We start from the raw sequence: 16,196 nt of genomic DNA, 5'->3' as shown, positions 1-16,196 counted from the left end.
GTTTTATTCTGGTGACATGATCATCGATGCTTGACTGCCGTTTGACCAATAAAAATAATCTAGCTCTTTTGTCTATAATAACCTCTTCATGTAGGCTATACCCGCATTGTATCTGCCAGCTGTTGTCTCGAGAGCATGTGTCAATACCAGAGTGGGCATACTCGCTATATAACGCAAATAATTTTGTGAGAATACCATCAGTAGAGTTGAAAATGGAAACCCATTTACTTTTTTTATTGAATTTTAAAAACATACAATCTACCTGCAGTGAAGCCGCTCAACATTACATTACATTCAGTTATCCAGCAGACACTCCCTGTCACGGATCTCTCCGGAACTTTCATCACGCACACCTGTCCCCTATTCCCACGGATTAGTATTTGTATATATGCGCCCTTTGGTTTCCATTGGGCTGTCCATTATTGTTCCAATGTCCGTTGGTGCGTGTGAGTACCTGTGCTGTGTGTTTTGGGCTTTTGTGCCCTTGTGGATCGCGCAGATGATTAGGGGTCTCGTCCCGTGTGTTAATCATTGTGCGCGTGTGTATTTATTGCACAGCACGCCATAACTTGGGGCGTAATAAAAAAAACTATTACGCATTCCTGCCCCTGTCTCCCGAATCATTGTTACCAGTGTGACACTCCCATCCAGAGTAACCCACAAGAGCAACCAGGGTCAAATGCCCCGCCCAAGGGCAACAAGGACAGATCCTCCACCCATTCGAAACTGGGACCGGAACCAGCAACCTCTCGGCCACCGGCCCAAGCTCCCAACCGCCAGGTCACCAACTATCCAAGATCCCCCCCACAGTTCCCCTCGAGAGCTGGCCCTCAACCATCCAAGACCCCCCCCATCCCCCCCCCCCCCCCCCCTCAGCCACGGTCCCCCTTCAACCCAACCACAACCACCACCCACCTAATGCGCCAACAACCAACAAAAAGAACAAAAGAGAAAAAAAGAGAAAAACAAAAGAAAACAGAAAACAACAATGCAAAAAAAAAAACCTGAAGGACAACAATAATCTAATCAGCAAGGCCAACTGAATACGATTGAGTGCATGTGTGGCACTATTTACATGTGTGTATGTGTCCGTGTGTATGGATGTGTACGCGCGTACAAGCGATTGCGTGGCATCAGCTTCAGGCAAACAGGCATTGGATGTAACATCGTTCATTTTTAGTGTCAATTAACCTTCTTTTTTGTTTTGTTTATTTTGACTTTATTTTTGACTTTTATCTTTGACCGTTATTCTATCTCCCCGCCCAGAAAGTTCACTCCCACTTGTCTCCAGTTGTAACGGTCATCTGTTGAAGAAGGTGTGGACCAAAGTGCAGCGTGGTAAGTGTTCATGCTTTTTGAATTAAAACTGAACACTGAGACAAAATAACCAAAAATAGAACAACACGAAAACAGTTCTGTCTGGTGCAGACACAAAACAGAAAACAACTACCCACAAATACAGGTGGGAAAAGGAAACCTAAGTATGGTTCTCAATCAGAGACAACGATAGACAGCTGCCTCTGATTGAGAACCACACCAGGCCAAACACACAGAAATACAAATCATAGAAAACGAAACATAGAATACCCACCCAAATCACACCCTGACCAAACCAAAATAGAGACATAAAAAGCTCTCTACGGTCAGCGCGTGACACCAGTTCCACATCTTAACCCTCATCTTCCCTCAGCCCATCCCACCTATCTCTGCTGGCCACCCCCTTCGGATTTCTACCAGCCATATATCTTTCAACTATGCTGTGATGTTTGATAAACAACTAGAATCTATCTAATCGAATATAAACCACAGATTGCGAGTTGAAGATAAATACTTTTAGTAAGAGTATTAGTATATTAGTAATTGACTGACCAGGTCTCTCCAAATCTCCCAACAATGCTATTTCTATTGTCAATTTTATATTAATGTTCTGCTTTTTCAGCCATTCCTGAAACTGAGACCAGAAACAGGCTTCCTGAGGGCAATACCAGAACAAATGGTCTATTGATTCTGTATCCTCGCAACAAAATCTGCAGAGCTGCGATGGTTGTATGCCCCAAATATTCAACACTTTGTTGGCGGCAAGAATTCTGTACAATCATTTTTGCTGAAAAGCAAGAAGTCTTGAATCTTGTGTCATTTTATACTGTATATCAACTCATACACCCTTTTTACTTGTATTTCTTATTTGGTATTTGGGAATTTAAATCTCGCACAGTCTTTTATCCACAACAAATCAATTTGATGGAAACATCTTTGGTGGGAAAATGCGCATATTGTTTTTATGCGGATTTTAGAATATTCGCATGAAAATCTGTCGTCAATTGGATGGAAAACTAGCTATAGACATACTGCATAGTATAATATTAATGCACAATATTGCAAATGGAAACAGCAGTGCCTAAAAGGAAATCAAATGTCCTTAATTCTATTTTCAGTGCCATTTCCTGAATGTTCACCATTTCTCTGGATAGTGCCGCTGTCGTTTTCTATTCACTGAGTCACAGAATATGGGTGGTAATCTGTCTGGTGGATCCATCTGGCAGAATGAGGGGAGTTAACCCCCCCAGCCAGCCCTCATAAGAGCCACCCTCCCCAGTGACCTCTTCCACCTGCCTGACAACACCCAATTTCTCAGAGTAAGTTACTTCTCCCCTCTCTTTCTTGCAACCCTGATTGTGTCATGTCTCATTTCCCATATGTTTATTAAGTTGGGGGCCCTGGCTGTATGGCTGACATAGGATCACTTCTTGTCTGTGGTGACACATGGGCTTCAGTTAAGTTAGGGGGTCACTCTGTTTAGATCCAGAGGCTTCAGACTCATGCCTCATCTCCCCCAAGAAGACGACTTCCTGTTTTATTTTTTCCCCTCTCCTACTCCTCCTCCGGAGCCCCACTGGGCTCTTGGCCTCTGCGGCATCAGTGCCTTGCCCAACTGCCGAGCCGAGCGGTACATCACTGTCAGCCTAGTGAAGGTGAGGTGTCGCAGCCAAGGTCTGCCGTCAGCACCGTTTGTCTGTCTCATCCATGCAGGAAAGATGAGAACAAGGCCCTTTGAGACAAACTGTGAGCCCAGGCCGGGCCTCTCCCTCTCTGCGAAGCTATTGATCTATGTGATGTTGTTCTCAATGATCTTGTCAACGTTGTCCTTTTTCTGATCTGACTATTATATTCAGCTTTGTTCATGTTGACACTTTTGGATAGGAAAAGTAGCAATCTAATTAATGACACTGATTTGTTAATTGCGCAGATCTGATAGAATTATTCTACACTTTCTACTGGTGAATATCTGGTAGAAACACTTGTCACTTGATTATTAGCACAATGCCTCAGTAGACAGCCCGTTGAGAGCCTTGAGTCCTGAATAATAGAGGCATTTTGAAACCACACAATAGAACAATGAAAAATTACTAGGAGAGCTGTTTATCTGCAACTGCCCGGAAAGACATGACTTCAAATCTCTCATGAGAGGAAAAGACTTCCCAATTCAATTTGCTGCATGGCTTAATACTTTGTATTCATTTTGATGATGCATTGGATTTCACAATCAAATCTTTCACGGAAAAAGGAAGGAAAAAACATAATACTTTATTTCCTTTTCTACTAAAGAAACTTATAAACTTATATACAACAAATGTCAGCGGTGTGAGGAAGTCAGATGAGTTTTCTAAATGGCACTTACTGTACTGAAGGAAGTAGACTACTCCTGAATAAAACATAATATGTGAACCAGTATTGCAGTCTGTCTGTGGCAACTTGTCTGCTGGTACAGAACAATACAAACCTGATCACACCCATCCGTGATAAGAGTAAGTGACAAGTGCAGGAGAAAGAGCTCACAGAGTTGCTGCTATACCGTGGGAGGATGTTAACAGGCCCCAATATGTCTTAGGACTTTTTATAGTCACCTCGCATGTGCTCAAAGTAAATTATGTCTTACCGCTTGGACAGTTTTTCTCTCTGCCATCTGCATCCCCTCCCTGAGCTAATATCATGGCCCCTACACCCCTCATAGAGAGCAGGCAGGGGAAGTGACTGTACCTGTGATAGAATGCAGCCCCTGTGAGCACCATGGAGTACTCATTAGTCCACTTGGAGGTGTAGCCCCATCTTGATTTGCTGCCATCCCAGTAATGGCTGCGTGCTGGGTAGCCCACAATTCTGTCTGGGAAACTGTGCCAGACAATGAAGGCAAAGTCAACCTGCGGTTCAGAGGAAAGGAAAACATCTTAGAAAATCCCTTAAAGACAGATTTACTTATGCATTAGATGAGCAATATCAACTGCAGTACAATGTAGCAAAAGAGTAGATTGAATTCCAAAATTGTTCTTCTCAGGTACCCAGCAGTCACTCAGGTCAAGAGAATGTGAAGAACACCACATAGTATAATGCACACGCTGACTCTACCTTGCTGTTGGCACAGTGAGACATTCATTTCCAAAATGCTACAGAGAGCAGAGCCTAAAAAATGGATAGTCCCTTAAAACAACCAAACATCTCTCAGCTTCTGTCATGATGTGTGCGCATAATTATGAAGGAATGAGACTACAAATCTGAGGAAAAGGTTGGAAACATCTCTCTTAATGTAGCCTTTGATTAATCGCTGTGTTAGCCATTACCTCAGCACAGGATTTATGATATCATGCAAATAATTTGCCTTCAGGAATTACGCTCCTATAATGCCCTGATTGTGCCTCGCATCATTTGTGACAGACTGTGATTTGGCCCATTCATAATGTGTCTTAGTTAATTATGGATTGGAAATAGGGAGGAAGAAAAATGACAGGCGCAGAGGGAGAATGCTACCGTATGCATGCAGAAAGCCTTTCCAAGGGCAACATACATTGATCCCATGTAATAATACATAAGATGGTTTCTGAATATGGGTTCTGAGAAGTCTACAAACAGATCCATCACAAATCTCTACTGGCATATCATTTACCTGTGCCATTTGATGTGATATGTTATTAAATGAGATAAAAGTATAGGCATATAGGAAAGACAGACTCAGCATTTGGTTTCTAGCATATACAGTAGTATGACTTCTCTGATATGAACTGAAAGTAAAGTCAATTTCAGACATTGATAGATCTTGTTAAATGACCAAGATTGTGTCCTTGTGCATGTTCCATGCAGTCATATCTACCCTTGATATGATATTCCACTGGATCCCTGGAGAACATTTGACACGCTGACTGTTTTACGGTTATCTGTGCCCTGCTTTCTCATGGGCAGCCAGACAGTGTCATGATAGGAACATTCATATTCCACACCGCATTCTCTCTTAAAGCTTAATCATGTGATTAATGAGTTGAAACAATGCAATTATGAATTATGTCCAGTCACTGTTCCATGTAGTTATTGTAATATGAAAAGTCCCATTAAAAGTGCTATACTTGCTCACATTTCAGTTCGTTTCAATTAAAATGCTTTCAATGTTTAAAGGGCAATTATTGAGACAGATTATTAAGCAGATGAGGGATTTGCTGTGACTGGTTTTGGAATTTCCGACAGAGGCTCTCCTTTTTCCCCCCTGAAATATCCTCATAAAACTTTTGTAACATTAGTTCTTTAATCTTGTACCACTATAAAATGTAAGTGGATCCTCTTGCAATGCAGAGGTGAAATTGATTTGCTGCAATTAATAAAATATAAAATAGATGAATAATACATTGCATGTCTCTTACACACAGAGACTCAGAATACACTAAGGATTGGGCCTTTACTCAGATTTGGATAGCTGTGGTCTGAAAGGTGAATATTGGCTATAAACCTTTTACATTTCACCTGCATGAAACATCTTAATTAAAGTCTTGTTGTAGCTCTAACTTAATGCTAGCTTTTCCTACTAGCAATGACTTTGCTGATAACTACTTTATTGAGAGAAAATGTACTTGCTACGACTGTGATTTGTGGTTGTCTCACCCAGTTATCGTAAGATGAATGCACACATTTGAAGTCGCTCTGCTAAGAGCTAAATGACTCAAATGTAAATGTCAAAATGTTAATGGTGGTAATGGATGGGGTGAATTAGACCAAAGAGAGAAACATAGCCTACTGTGTCTGTCTGTCTGTCTGTCTGTCTGTCCACCATGTGTCAAAAAGGTATGAGGCAAATACATGTGGAACAATCATTACACTGACATGTTGGTCAATTTTGAAGTTTCTCAAAGCAGAATCTTTTCTTACTTTGATTTACAGCAGAAATGTTATTGATTCACACCAAAGTAATGCAACATGTGCTTAGAATAGAGAGCAGCAGATGCAGAAAACAACTATAGTGACTCAACCACCAAGACTCTAATTTGATGCCGAAAACAATGGATTTCCTAATGAGCATAATTTAACAAGTTTAATATTTGGAACAAGATAAACCACTCCAAATACAACTTGTACATTGTGTCAGACACAAACAACGTCAACATTTCCAAGGGCTCAGCCAAAATAATTCTCCACACGTTTTAAACTTTTGATTAAAAAAGAGCGAACATAATCTTCACACAGAGGCAACTGCTGCTTTGGTTCATTTAGTGATATTTTTTATTTATTTTACAACTGCCAGCAAAATGAGCCACTTCCTTTTCCAAGACATGAAGCTTAATCAAACTGTGACTTCATGGTTTGACAGTCTAATGATCTTTGCAGAGACTAGCATACCGGAGAGGTAATAGGTTTCACAAACCTTCTGATTGCTTGAAACAACTTGGGCATTCATTAGTTTCTCATTCCAGGACAGATGGTGAATACATGTTTTTTGAACTGGCACCATGGTCACCGAATTTGCATTTCACAGCATGAGAAGATCCTTTCGCTAACTACATCCAGATAACGAAAACATCGGGAGGAAAAGGCCCTCATTTGAGATATTTGGCAGAGTTTCCAGTCAGTGACGCAATAACAAGACTTAACAGGAATCTTAAATACTTTTTTCCCCTTTAGAGGGGCAATCAATCCGTCCCGACCATGAGAAGTGAATTAGTTATTACGCTATGCTTGACAAATTAACTCCAATGGGGTCACCCCCCCAAGTGTCTCTTATGGACAAGGGGTGTTGAAATGACCTCATCAATATGATCCTGTAATGTACCATACACAGGGGAAGAGACACTTGGAGACAGGTACCAGACCATTTCACTGATACTGTTTAATGGAGAAACACAGGGGTGGAATTTATCAGATGAGGCAAGACGTCCCTGTGGTTCAACAGGCTGAGAGATGTACTAGTTAGAGAGGATAGATTTCTCTCTACTGTGAATGATTAGTGTGAAGTGTGGGCATCCACCTGGACCACACACTTGATCTAGTAATATAACCTGTCACCTTGCTTCACCTCCCTCTGTCTTGACTGATTTCTTCTACAGTAGCTCACAATACCAGTGACTTTCTCTGTAGAGTGCGGACTGGGCCTCAGTGCCCGTTTAAACGTTAGACCAGAGCAGTTATTTTGAAATACCCAACTTTGAGTTGCTCCATTAGGCCATTCTCTAACGGAGTAACATTAATGGGAACGAGCAATTAAAAAGAGCTTTAGCGCTTTGCTGATTCTGCAATGTGCAAATATTATACAGAGACTAATTGAATAGCAGAAATGAGAATTAACAGGACCAAAATGCAGGCACAGAAACAGAGCATAGCATTACAACAAGGGCAGCAACACGGCACTCTGCATAACAACAGACTACAAACAAAACATGGAGTTGCTTTGAAGATGAAGGAAGTCAGTTGGTGTACATCTCCACACCCCTGGGAGAGGGAATACTTTCAAGAAACTGTCTGGAAGTTCTGTCACTTCTTCAGTTGCGGCTAAATCTCACCAGTTGGTGCCGTTGTGGATGTCAATGTCAGATAAAAGAGAAAGGAAATGCTGTAGCTGATCATACAATGTTAATTGTTGGCTTATTTTCACACACAGACTTGGGACTCTGTTCAACCTGGCCAGCTCTCCGTTTAAACCTGCCTGGTTCTTTTTCCCATGATCAAATTAAATCAGAGAATGGTTTTGGGTACTATAAAATTCTGCTTCTAATACCAGGTAGACTCCCCTCACAGGTATTTTCAAGTTCTCACAATAAAGTGTGGAGGGGCAAGACACTACATAAACATTGCTAGATGAGGGTTGATTGATTCTGGTCTTTGAACGTTAAAGCCCCAGGTAGAATAGGGAGACAGAGAGGGAATATTAAGTAATCCTCCTACCTCATTAGTCGACAAGACAGAGTCCTCGTCCAGACTGAGGACAGCATCTGTGAGGATGACTTCATGGGGGAAAAAGCGACTGCTCATTGTCTGTGAGAGAGAGAGAGAGAGAGAGAGAGAGAGAGAGAGAGAGAGAGAGAGAGAGAGAGAGAGAGAGAGAGAGAGAGAGAGAGAGAGAGAGAGAGAGAGAGAGAGAGAGAGAGAGAGAGAGAGAGAGAGAGAGAGAGAGAGAGAGAGAGAGAGAGAGAGAGAGAGAGAGAGAGAGAGAGAGAGCTTGCAGTGAGTAATCATACGTATTGCCTTGAATGCTTTATTTTATTGAAGCTGTACAGTAAAAGAGAGCAATATTCTCTTGGGGTTTTTGAGTTTTAAATAATCTTTATTGGGTCTGGAAACCCACCACACAATAAATACTCATACAAAACCACAGTTACACATCAATTAAAAACACAACTCCAACTCCTCCTCCACAGTAACTAAACACAACAGCCTCTGAATACCCCATATACTCAAAAACAGATCAATATTGTTGACAAGTTTATAATAGGCAAACTCAACCCTTATTCTCGCTGCCACCATTCCTTCCAGCATTCCCACCACATCCACAGACCCTTGTCCCCGAATACTGTTCTTTCGGGTCTTCCATATCGCTAATTTTGCTGCCCCTAACACAAAATTAAGCAACACAACGACACCTTTTTGACTGAACCTGTACTTTGGCCCAAATATATACAGTTGGGAAGAGAAAACCACTCCCAACGTTGAGAACCAGTCAGTAATCAGGTCAATCATCCCGACCAACCTGGGACACAGTAAAAACAGGTGTGCCAGAGTTTCAGACTCTGCACAGAATGGACACCCCTCCCCAACAGTAGGGTCCAGGTGTACCAGATGCATGTTGGTGGCTATAGCTCCATGTATTATCCTCCATTGGAGGTCAGCTGTCCTCTTATCAATCGGCAGTTTGTATAAGGATCGCCAACAGCCTTTTGGGGAAGCACCTGGACCAAGCACACCCGCCCACCTCGTCGATTTTACCCCTTCCAGGGAAGAGGCATGGGACACCTTTACACATATTCTGTACATGGCCTTCTTTCCCACCTCCTTGAACTCCCCCAGCTCCGGGGTATCGAAGGAAAGCAGCATCCCCACATCCTCCTCAAATGCCCCCACCGCAGCACTAACAATCAGTGCAGGGAACATATAATCCAGACCCTCCTTCCACCGATCAGAATTGGAAATTTCAGTCACATACTGACGATGAAGAACTGGCAAGGAGTCACAGACCTCAGCGACGACCTTCCTCAGTAGGCGAGATGATCGGATCCCCGCTCTTTCTCCCAGCTCCTCCAACGATCTGCTCCTGCTCTGCATCAGATGACCCAGCTTGGTGCACCCCACACCTAACAGGCATGAACGCAGGCTGGCTGAACCCAGAGCACTGGACTGGATGGCAGTGTTATAAAAAAGAGGCTCTTCAAAAATCCACATCCCTGGTAGCGTGCCGGCCTTACGGGACTTGTCAAGAACCCTCCAAGCCTGCATAACAGACTCATAAAATGGAGTCAGGCCATTCAACTCACCCCCCTCCAGCTTTAAAAGGAAAAGGTGCTTGTCTAAGCCCAAACAGCCCGCTCTCCTCATCAATGCGTAGGCTGTGTCGACCCAGCTAGAACCGTCACTGTATAACAGTCTCTGGGCTGCTTGAAGCCGGAAAGCCATGATCCTAGAGGAAATGTCCACCAGGCCTTGTCCCCCCTCGTGCAGTGGCAGGTACAGGGCTGCAGCTTTGATCCAGTGTTGTCCAGACCAGAAGAAGTTGACAAGGGTCCTCTGAAGCTCTTGTATCAGACCCTTTGGTGGCTGCAAAATCATTAGTCTGTGCCACAGGGTAGAGGCAGCAAGATTATTAATTACCAGTACCCTTCCCCTATAAGACAACTGGGGTAGCACCCATTTCCATCTTGACAGTCTGGCACACACTTTCTCCACTACACCCTCCCAGTTCTTTTTCTGAAAGACATCAGAGCCTAGAAAAACACCCAATGTCTTCATTCCATCTCTGCCCCACTGAAGCCCCCCTGGTAACCGTGGAGCGGACCCTATCTGAAGCTGACCTGCCCACAGCGCTTCACTCTTTCCCCAATTGACTCTCGCTGAGGAGGCACCCTCATACACCATTAAAGCGTCTGAGAGAACCTTAACATCCTCAGCCCCTGTAATAAAAACTGTCACATCATCTGCATACGCAGACAGTGCTATCGTGGGTCCCTTCATTACACCTGGCACAGAGAAACCAGTAAGCTTCGCTCTTAAAAAACAAAGCATTGGTTCAATTGCCAGACTATATAACTGCCCTGAAATTGGGCATCCCTGCCTGATGCCCCTTTGGACAGGGATGGGGCAACTCAAACCACCCCCCACCTTCACCATACACGAGGCCCCAGCATACAGTAAATTCATCCAAGACAAAAAAACATCCCCAAACCCAAAGGCTTTCATCGTTTTAAACAAATACTGGTGGTCCACTCGGTCAAAAGCCTTCTCCTGATCCAAAGAAAGTAAACCCACATTTACATCAGACAGTTTACAAATGTCTAAAACATCTCTTATCAGAGACAAGTTGTCAACAATTGAGCGATCAGGTACACAGTAGGACTGGTCCTTGTGGACCAACAATCCCAGATACTCTTTCAACCTGTTTGAGAGACATTTAGAAACTATTTTGTATTCTGCACACAGCAAAGCAACAGGTCTCCAATTTTTTATGAGAGCCAAATCCCCCTTTTTTGGCAACAGTGAAAGAACAGCACGTTGACAGGATACAGGAAGAGAACCCTCATGAAAAGATTCACACACCACTTTATAAAAATCCTCCCCAATAGACCCCCAAAAATGCTTATAGAACTCAGATGGTAAACCATCAATGCCAGGGGCTCGGCCTGTTGAGAGCTGCATAACGTCTGTGGACAGCTCTTGCAGTGTAATGTCAGAGTCCAATGCGACTCTCTGTTCAGTTCCCAATTGAGGAAGACCGTGTAACAACTGGTCAGTACACAGAGAGTCACAATCCTCCGCCTTATACAGGGCAGAGTAGAAATCCACGGCATGTTGACGCATTTCACTGTCATCCGTGGTCACCTTCCCATCAGGGAGACGAAGGCAGACCATCTGTTTACGTTGTAATTTCGACTGTCCAAGGTTAAAGAAAAAAGCACTAGGAGCATCCATGTCCTTGAGGGAAGCGAAACGAGACCTAATCAAGGCACCTTTCACTCTTTCATGCAGAAACGACCTCAGTTCATGTCTCTTGTCCTGTAAGTTCATGACTAGTCCAGGGTCATTCTGAGTGAGCAGCTTCAATTCAATTGATTTGATGTCCTGTTCAAGGGCCTTGATAGTCTCTTTAACTTCAATTTGAGACAAAGCAGTATACTGTTGACAAAATACTCGTATTTGGGCCTTCCCAACATCCCACCATTGTCTCAAGGACTCAAAATTCCCTTTTGTAACCCTCCATTTTTCCCAAAACAACAAAAACCTTTCACAAAACTTGACATCATGTAACAATTTAACATTAAAATACCAGTAAGGTGATGACCTTCGTGGACAGGACAAGTGAATATCAGCAGTAATAATATGATGATCAGAGAAACCCACAGGAGTAATGGCACACCTTCCAACCCTACTACAGTATTGATCAGATACGTACAAACTATCTAACCTTGCTGCACTGACACGACCTTCATTCACTTTCAACCATGTGTACTGCCTAACTTTTGCATTCCTTACTCTCCACACATCAGAAAGCTCTAACTCAGTTAATAGGCCAGACAGGAAAGTGGCTGACCGCAGGTGAGGTTCTTCAGCGTTGCGATCAACAGTAAAATCCACAGTACAGTTCCAGTCCCCCCCTAAAACCATACACCCCTCTTGGTCACACTGTCTTAAGGTTTCTTTTATTTTATCAAACACAACAAGACGCTCGGTACCCTCATTAGGAGCATAAACATTCAAAAAAACAAACAAAAACCCCATAACATCCACCTTGACCAATAAAACCCGACCCTTGACAATCTCTGTTGTAGATACCACAGTCACCCCTAAGCCTGAGGAAAACAAGATGGCCACCCCAGCACTGAAATTAGTACCATGACTGAGTATATGCTGCCCCTCCCACCACATTCCCCAGTCAACCTCATTATCCTCATCACTATGTGTCTCCTGTAGGAAAACTACATTAAGCCTTTTCTGTTTTATTTCTTCTAATACCCAAGCCCTCTTATTTCTGTCCCTTCCCCCATTAATATTGAGAGAGCCTACCCTTAGTACCTCCATGTAGAAAAGAGAAAGGAAAAGCAGAAGATACCACAGAGAAACCAAAGAGAAAAAAGACACCCTATGAAGCATGATCATCATCATTATTTACTCTTTTTCTTATTAACCTGACCACGTTTCCCACCACCTTTTGCTGCTGTAACAGCAGTAACAAATTTCCTCAAGCGAAACCGCTTCTTCTCACTCAACTCGTCCAACCCCACCGTCTTCTGTAACATCACAGCTGACCTCACAAACTTATCAACATCAAAATATTCTGCCAATTTGACAGATTTCCCAAAGGTCTGATCCAGAAAACCATTTACCTCCTCTAGATCATAAATTGAGTCCTCACCAGCTGCTGTCATATCAGAAGAGATATCCATATCCTTCTCCTGATCCTCCTCAGCTGAGGCCACAGACCACTGACTCCCTTCTACCACATCCCTTTCAACACTCCCCACTTGCACCTCATCACTCGTACCAGGCATCTCCTCCACTACCTGGGAGACTAGCCCCACCTGAACCCCATTACCCGTGGTGGGTATCTCCTCCACTACCTGAGAGCCTAGCTCCACATGAACCCCCTCCTGTACTCCATTACTCGTAGTAGGCATCTCCTCCACTACCTGGGAGATTAGCTCCACATGAACCCCCTCCTGTACTCCATTACTCGTACCAGGCATCTCCTCCACTACCTGGGAGATTAACTCCATTTGAACCCCCTCCTGTACTCCATTACTCGTAGTGGGCGTCTCCTCCACTACCTGGGAGATTAACTCCATATGAACCCCCTCCTGTGCCCCAGTACTCGTACTGGGCACCTCCTCACCAGTCTGAGGAACTGGCTCTTCAGATCCATCCTTGCCTTCTACAACAATATTTTTCTGCTGCATAATATTTCCCTCTAATACAAGTTGCAAACTCGTGGCCTCAACACGGATAACTTGTTCCTCGGCAACAGGTGCTTGTGGCTGCTCAACCACTATCAGCCCACCTCTCCCTACATCAGTGGGCCCAGGCGTTATGATGACCACCTGCGCCCCTCCCTCTGCCTTCTCCCTTTTCGGGCAAGCATGTCGCTTATGGCCAACATCCCCACACTCAAAACACCGTTGACTACCCGTACTAGCATAAGCCATATATAGTCTATTGTCATACTTGACTTTAAACGATATCTCTAAAGTCTGCTCCGGTGAGTCCAAAAACATAAACACCTGTCGCCGAAACGACATAACCTGTTTCAACGCCGGGTGTTTGCAACCCAACGGAACAACCTTAATTGAGCTTGCAAACTTCCCAAAGCGCAATAACTCGCGCTCCAATAGCTCATTTGGAATAAACGGTGGTACATTTGAAATAGTTACCCTTGTTGACGGAGAAAAAAGCGGCGTAACTTGAATAAACATTCCTTTAAAAAGTACGCCCTGCTCAACCATACGATCAACAAGGCACTCTTCTTTAAGAAATACCACCACCGCTTTGTTCATCCGTGACGCATAAGCAATATTCTCATAGCCTACCTTCTCTCCTACGGCGACCAGAAAATCCTCCACCGTGACAGTAGCTTCAGTAACACACCTAAAGCCGTGCCGAAGTGACAGGGACGGCATTCCAATTCGGGAAGCCATCCCCGCCAAAATCAAGGTAATTTCGATACGAAAAAACCTAAATACTTAATTCTACCACACACAAAAAAATATATATATAATAATCTTAATCATGCACAGAAGAAACCAAAGAATGCCACCAAGAAAGAGAAAACCGAAAGAAAGTTCTGAAAATCTAACTCCACACAACACACGCACTCCCTCGATCATACACTTCCCAGCATGCACCAAACACTCCCAGCATGCAGAGAGAGAGAGAGAGAGAGAGAAGAAAGAAGATGTGGTCAATGGCTGCAATTGCTCAATCAACAATCCATCGGCTCTGTTGTCAGCACCTCTGACTGTGTGTGGGGACCTATTCAATCACAAGTTGAAGTATTTCAGGTACCTTTAAATGGGCTCGTCCAGAAATGGCAAGAGAGGAGTCACCATTTCATGTTGGATGAAAAGATGGTCAAATTATTTAATCACTTCATCCTGACGCACCCAGAGAGTTACCTTAATCTTCTTTGTTTGAAATGTAATTGCATTGCTTTAGCCCTCACGAACAATCCATAGAAGGCCAAGCTTTGTTATTTTAGGCCTGAAATTCCACTCTTCTGTAGGCTACTTCTGGGAAGCTCCTATTATTGAAGGACTTTTCATTTTAAGAAGAAAATATTGCTCTGATTATTGGATGAAAAATCTTCTTCTGTGGAGTATGTGGGTGAAGGCCAATTAGAGATAAAAAATTTAAAAAACACCACAATGGCCTGGCAGTATCTTCTGCCCAAAGCCCCACTTCACAATAAGACTTGTCCTTACTAATACAGTGCAATTACAGTGTAGGCACACAATGAAAACATTTCTTTGCAACTATGACATTATTTATAAAACACCTCAAATCTGTATCTCCAATGTTATTGTCTGTGGGCATTTAACTTCTAAGACATTTTCGAGGCGTTTCTATTTGAAACGACTGATGGGCTGTTTCTCTCTCAGCAGCCAGTGTTATTGGTAGTTTGCCTGCTGCACAGTATGTCCTGTAATATTAGGGAGCACACACATGGCAGAAGTGACCTGTCAGCAGTGGCCTCCTGAGAGGGATGTCTGGGTAATCCCCTTCACTGTCACTCTCTCTGGGAGGCTGCCGGCCAGAGTGTGTGGTGTGGTGCATCCTCACTAAACTCCCCCTGCCTGCCTGTCTCCCACCCTGCAATGCTCTTGACACCAAGTTTATGGGGTTAATGTACCTGCTCTATTACCCATATCTCCCTCTCTCCTCCTCAACCTCACTGGCTGCTGCCTCATTCCTCAAATTAGGAAGTTATCGAGCAAAATCTGTTGACTTGGATATTAGCCTTGCCTTGGGTTGGCTGCTCTAGAGCAAGTGGGTGTGGCTGTGCTATCGACAGGGCCTCTGTCATTATTTTGCAGCGGCTGACTCCAGGTGCTGTGGACTCGCATCATTATGGCTTAATGGGTCCTTTTCAATGCAACACTATTTCCTATTCACTTTAACTATCCCTGCCCGGTGCATCATAGCAGGATAATAGTGGCAGTGTGTCGCTGGCAGGGCCGGCTCTGCACCGAGCCAAGTCTCTTGGCTCAGGAGATCATTTCATGGTGCCTATTGAAAAGTCATTTACCAGCTGAGGGCTTGATTAAACGAGGAGCATTGGGATACTTTAAGAGTCGTTTAGGAGTCGTGTGGCAAAAAGCTCTCCTAAAGAACATATTGAGAGAGATAGAGTGGCAAAGTACAGGCTCTCTGTTCATTAAACCTATTATACACTCAGTAATCAGCCATTTATCAGCTGTGGAGGGCCCTTGGGATGAATGATAGCATCAGACCTGACTCTCAATGACAATGATACACATTCAGGTATCAAGACTAGTTTCCTGAAACAGATAGAGGGTATGGGGGTTTCTTCTTCTGATAGGCAGCTGCTGTATGTAGGCTGGTTGGATGGGCAGCAACGCTCCCCATCTAACCTTGAGAGGACTTGCAGAGAAGAATGGGAGAAACTCCCCAAATACAGGTGTGACAAGCTTGTAGCGTCATACCCAAGAAGACTCGACGCTGTAATCGCTGCC

General features: G+C 43.7%; 1 protein-coding gene across 1 annotated transcript in view; it reads right to left on the bottom strand.

The window, feature by feature from the left end:
- The window catches only part of LOC120024563 (exostosin-1-like), a 347,488-nt gene that overhangs the window by 1,648 nt on the left and 329,644 nt on the right, over positions 1-16,196 (bottom strand). Inside the window, exons 8-9 of the mRNA XM_038968847.1 lie at positions 8,194-8,283; positions 4,039-4,199 (exon numbers count right to left, since the gene is read on the bottom strand). Of these exons, the coding sequence (XP_038824775.1) occupies positions 4,039-4,199; positions 8,194-8,283 (251 nt within the window). The remainder of the gene's footprint in view (positions 1-4,038; positions 4,200-8,193; positions 8,284-16,196) is intronic.

The sequence above is a fragment of the Salvelinus namaycush genome, chromosome 29, assembly GCF_016432855.1.
Source record: "Salvelinus namaycush isolate Seneca chromosome 29, SaNama_1.0, whole genome shotgun sequence".
Classification (NCBI taxonomy): Eukaryota; Metazoa; Chordata; class Actinopteri; order Salmoniformes; family Salmonidae; genus Salvelinus; species Salvelinus namaycush.
The sequence above is the reverse complement of the archived record's forward strand: the minus strand, read 5'-3'. Positions and strand labels throughout refer to the sequence as shown.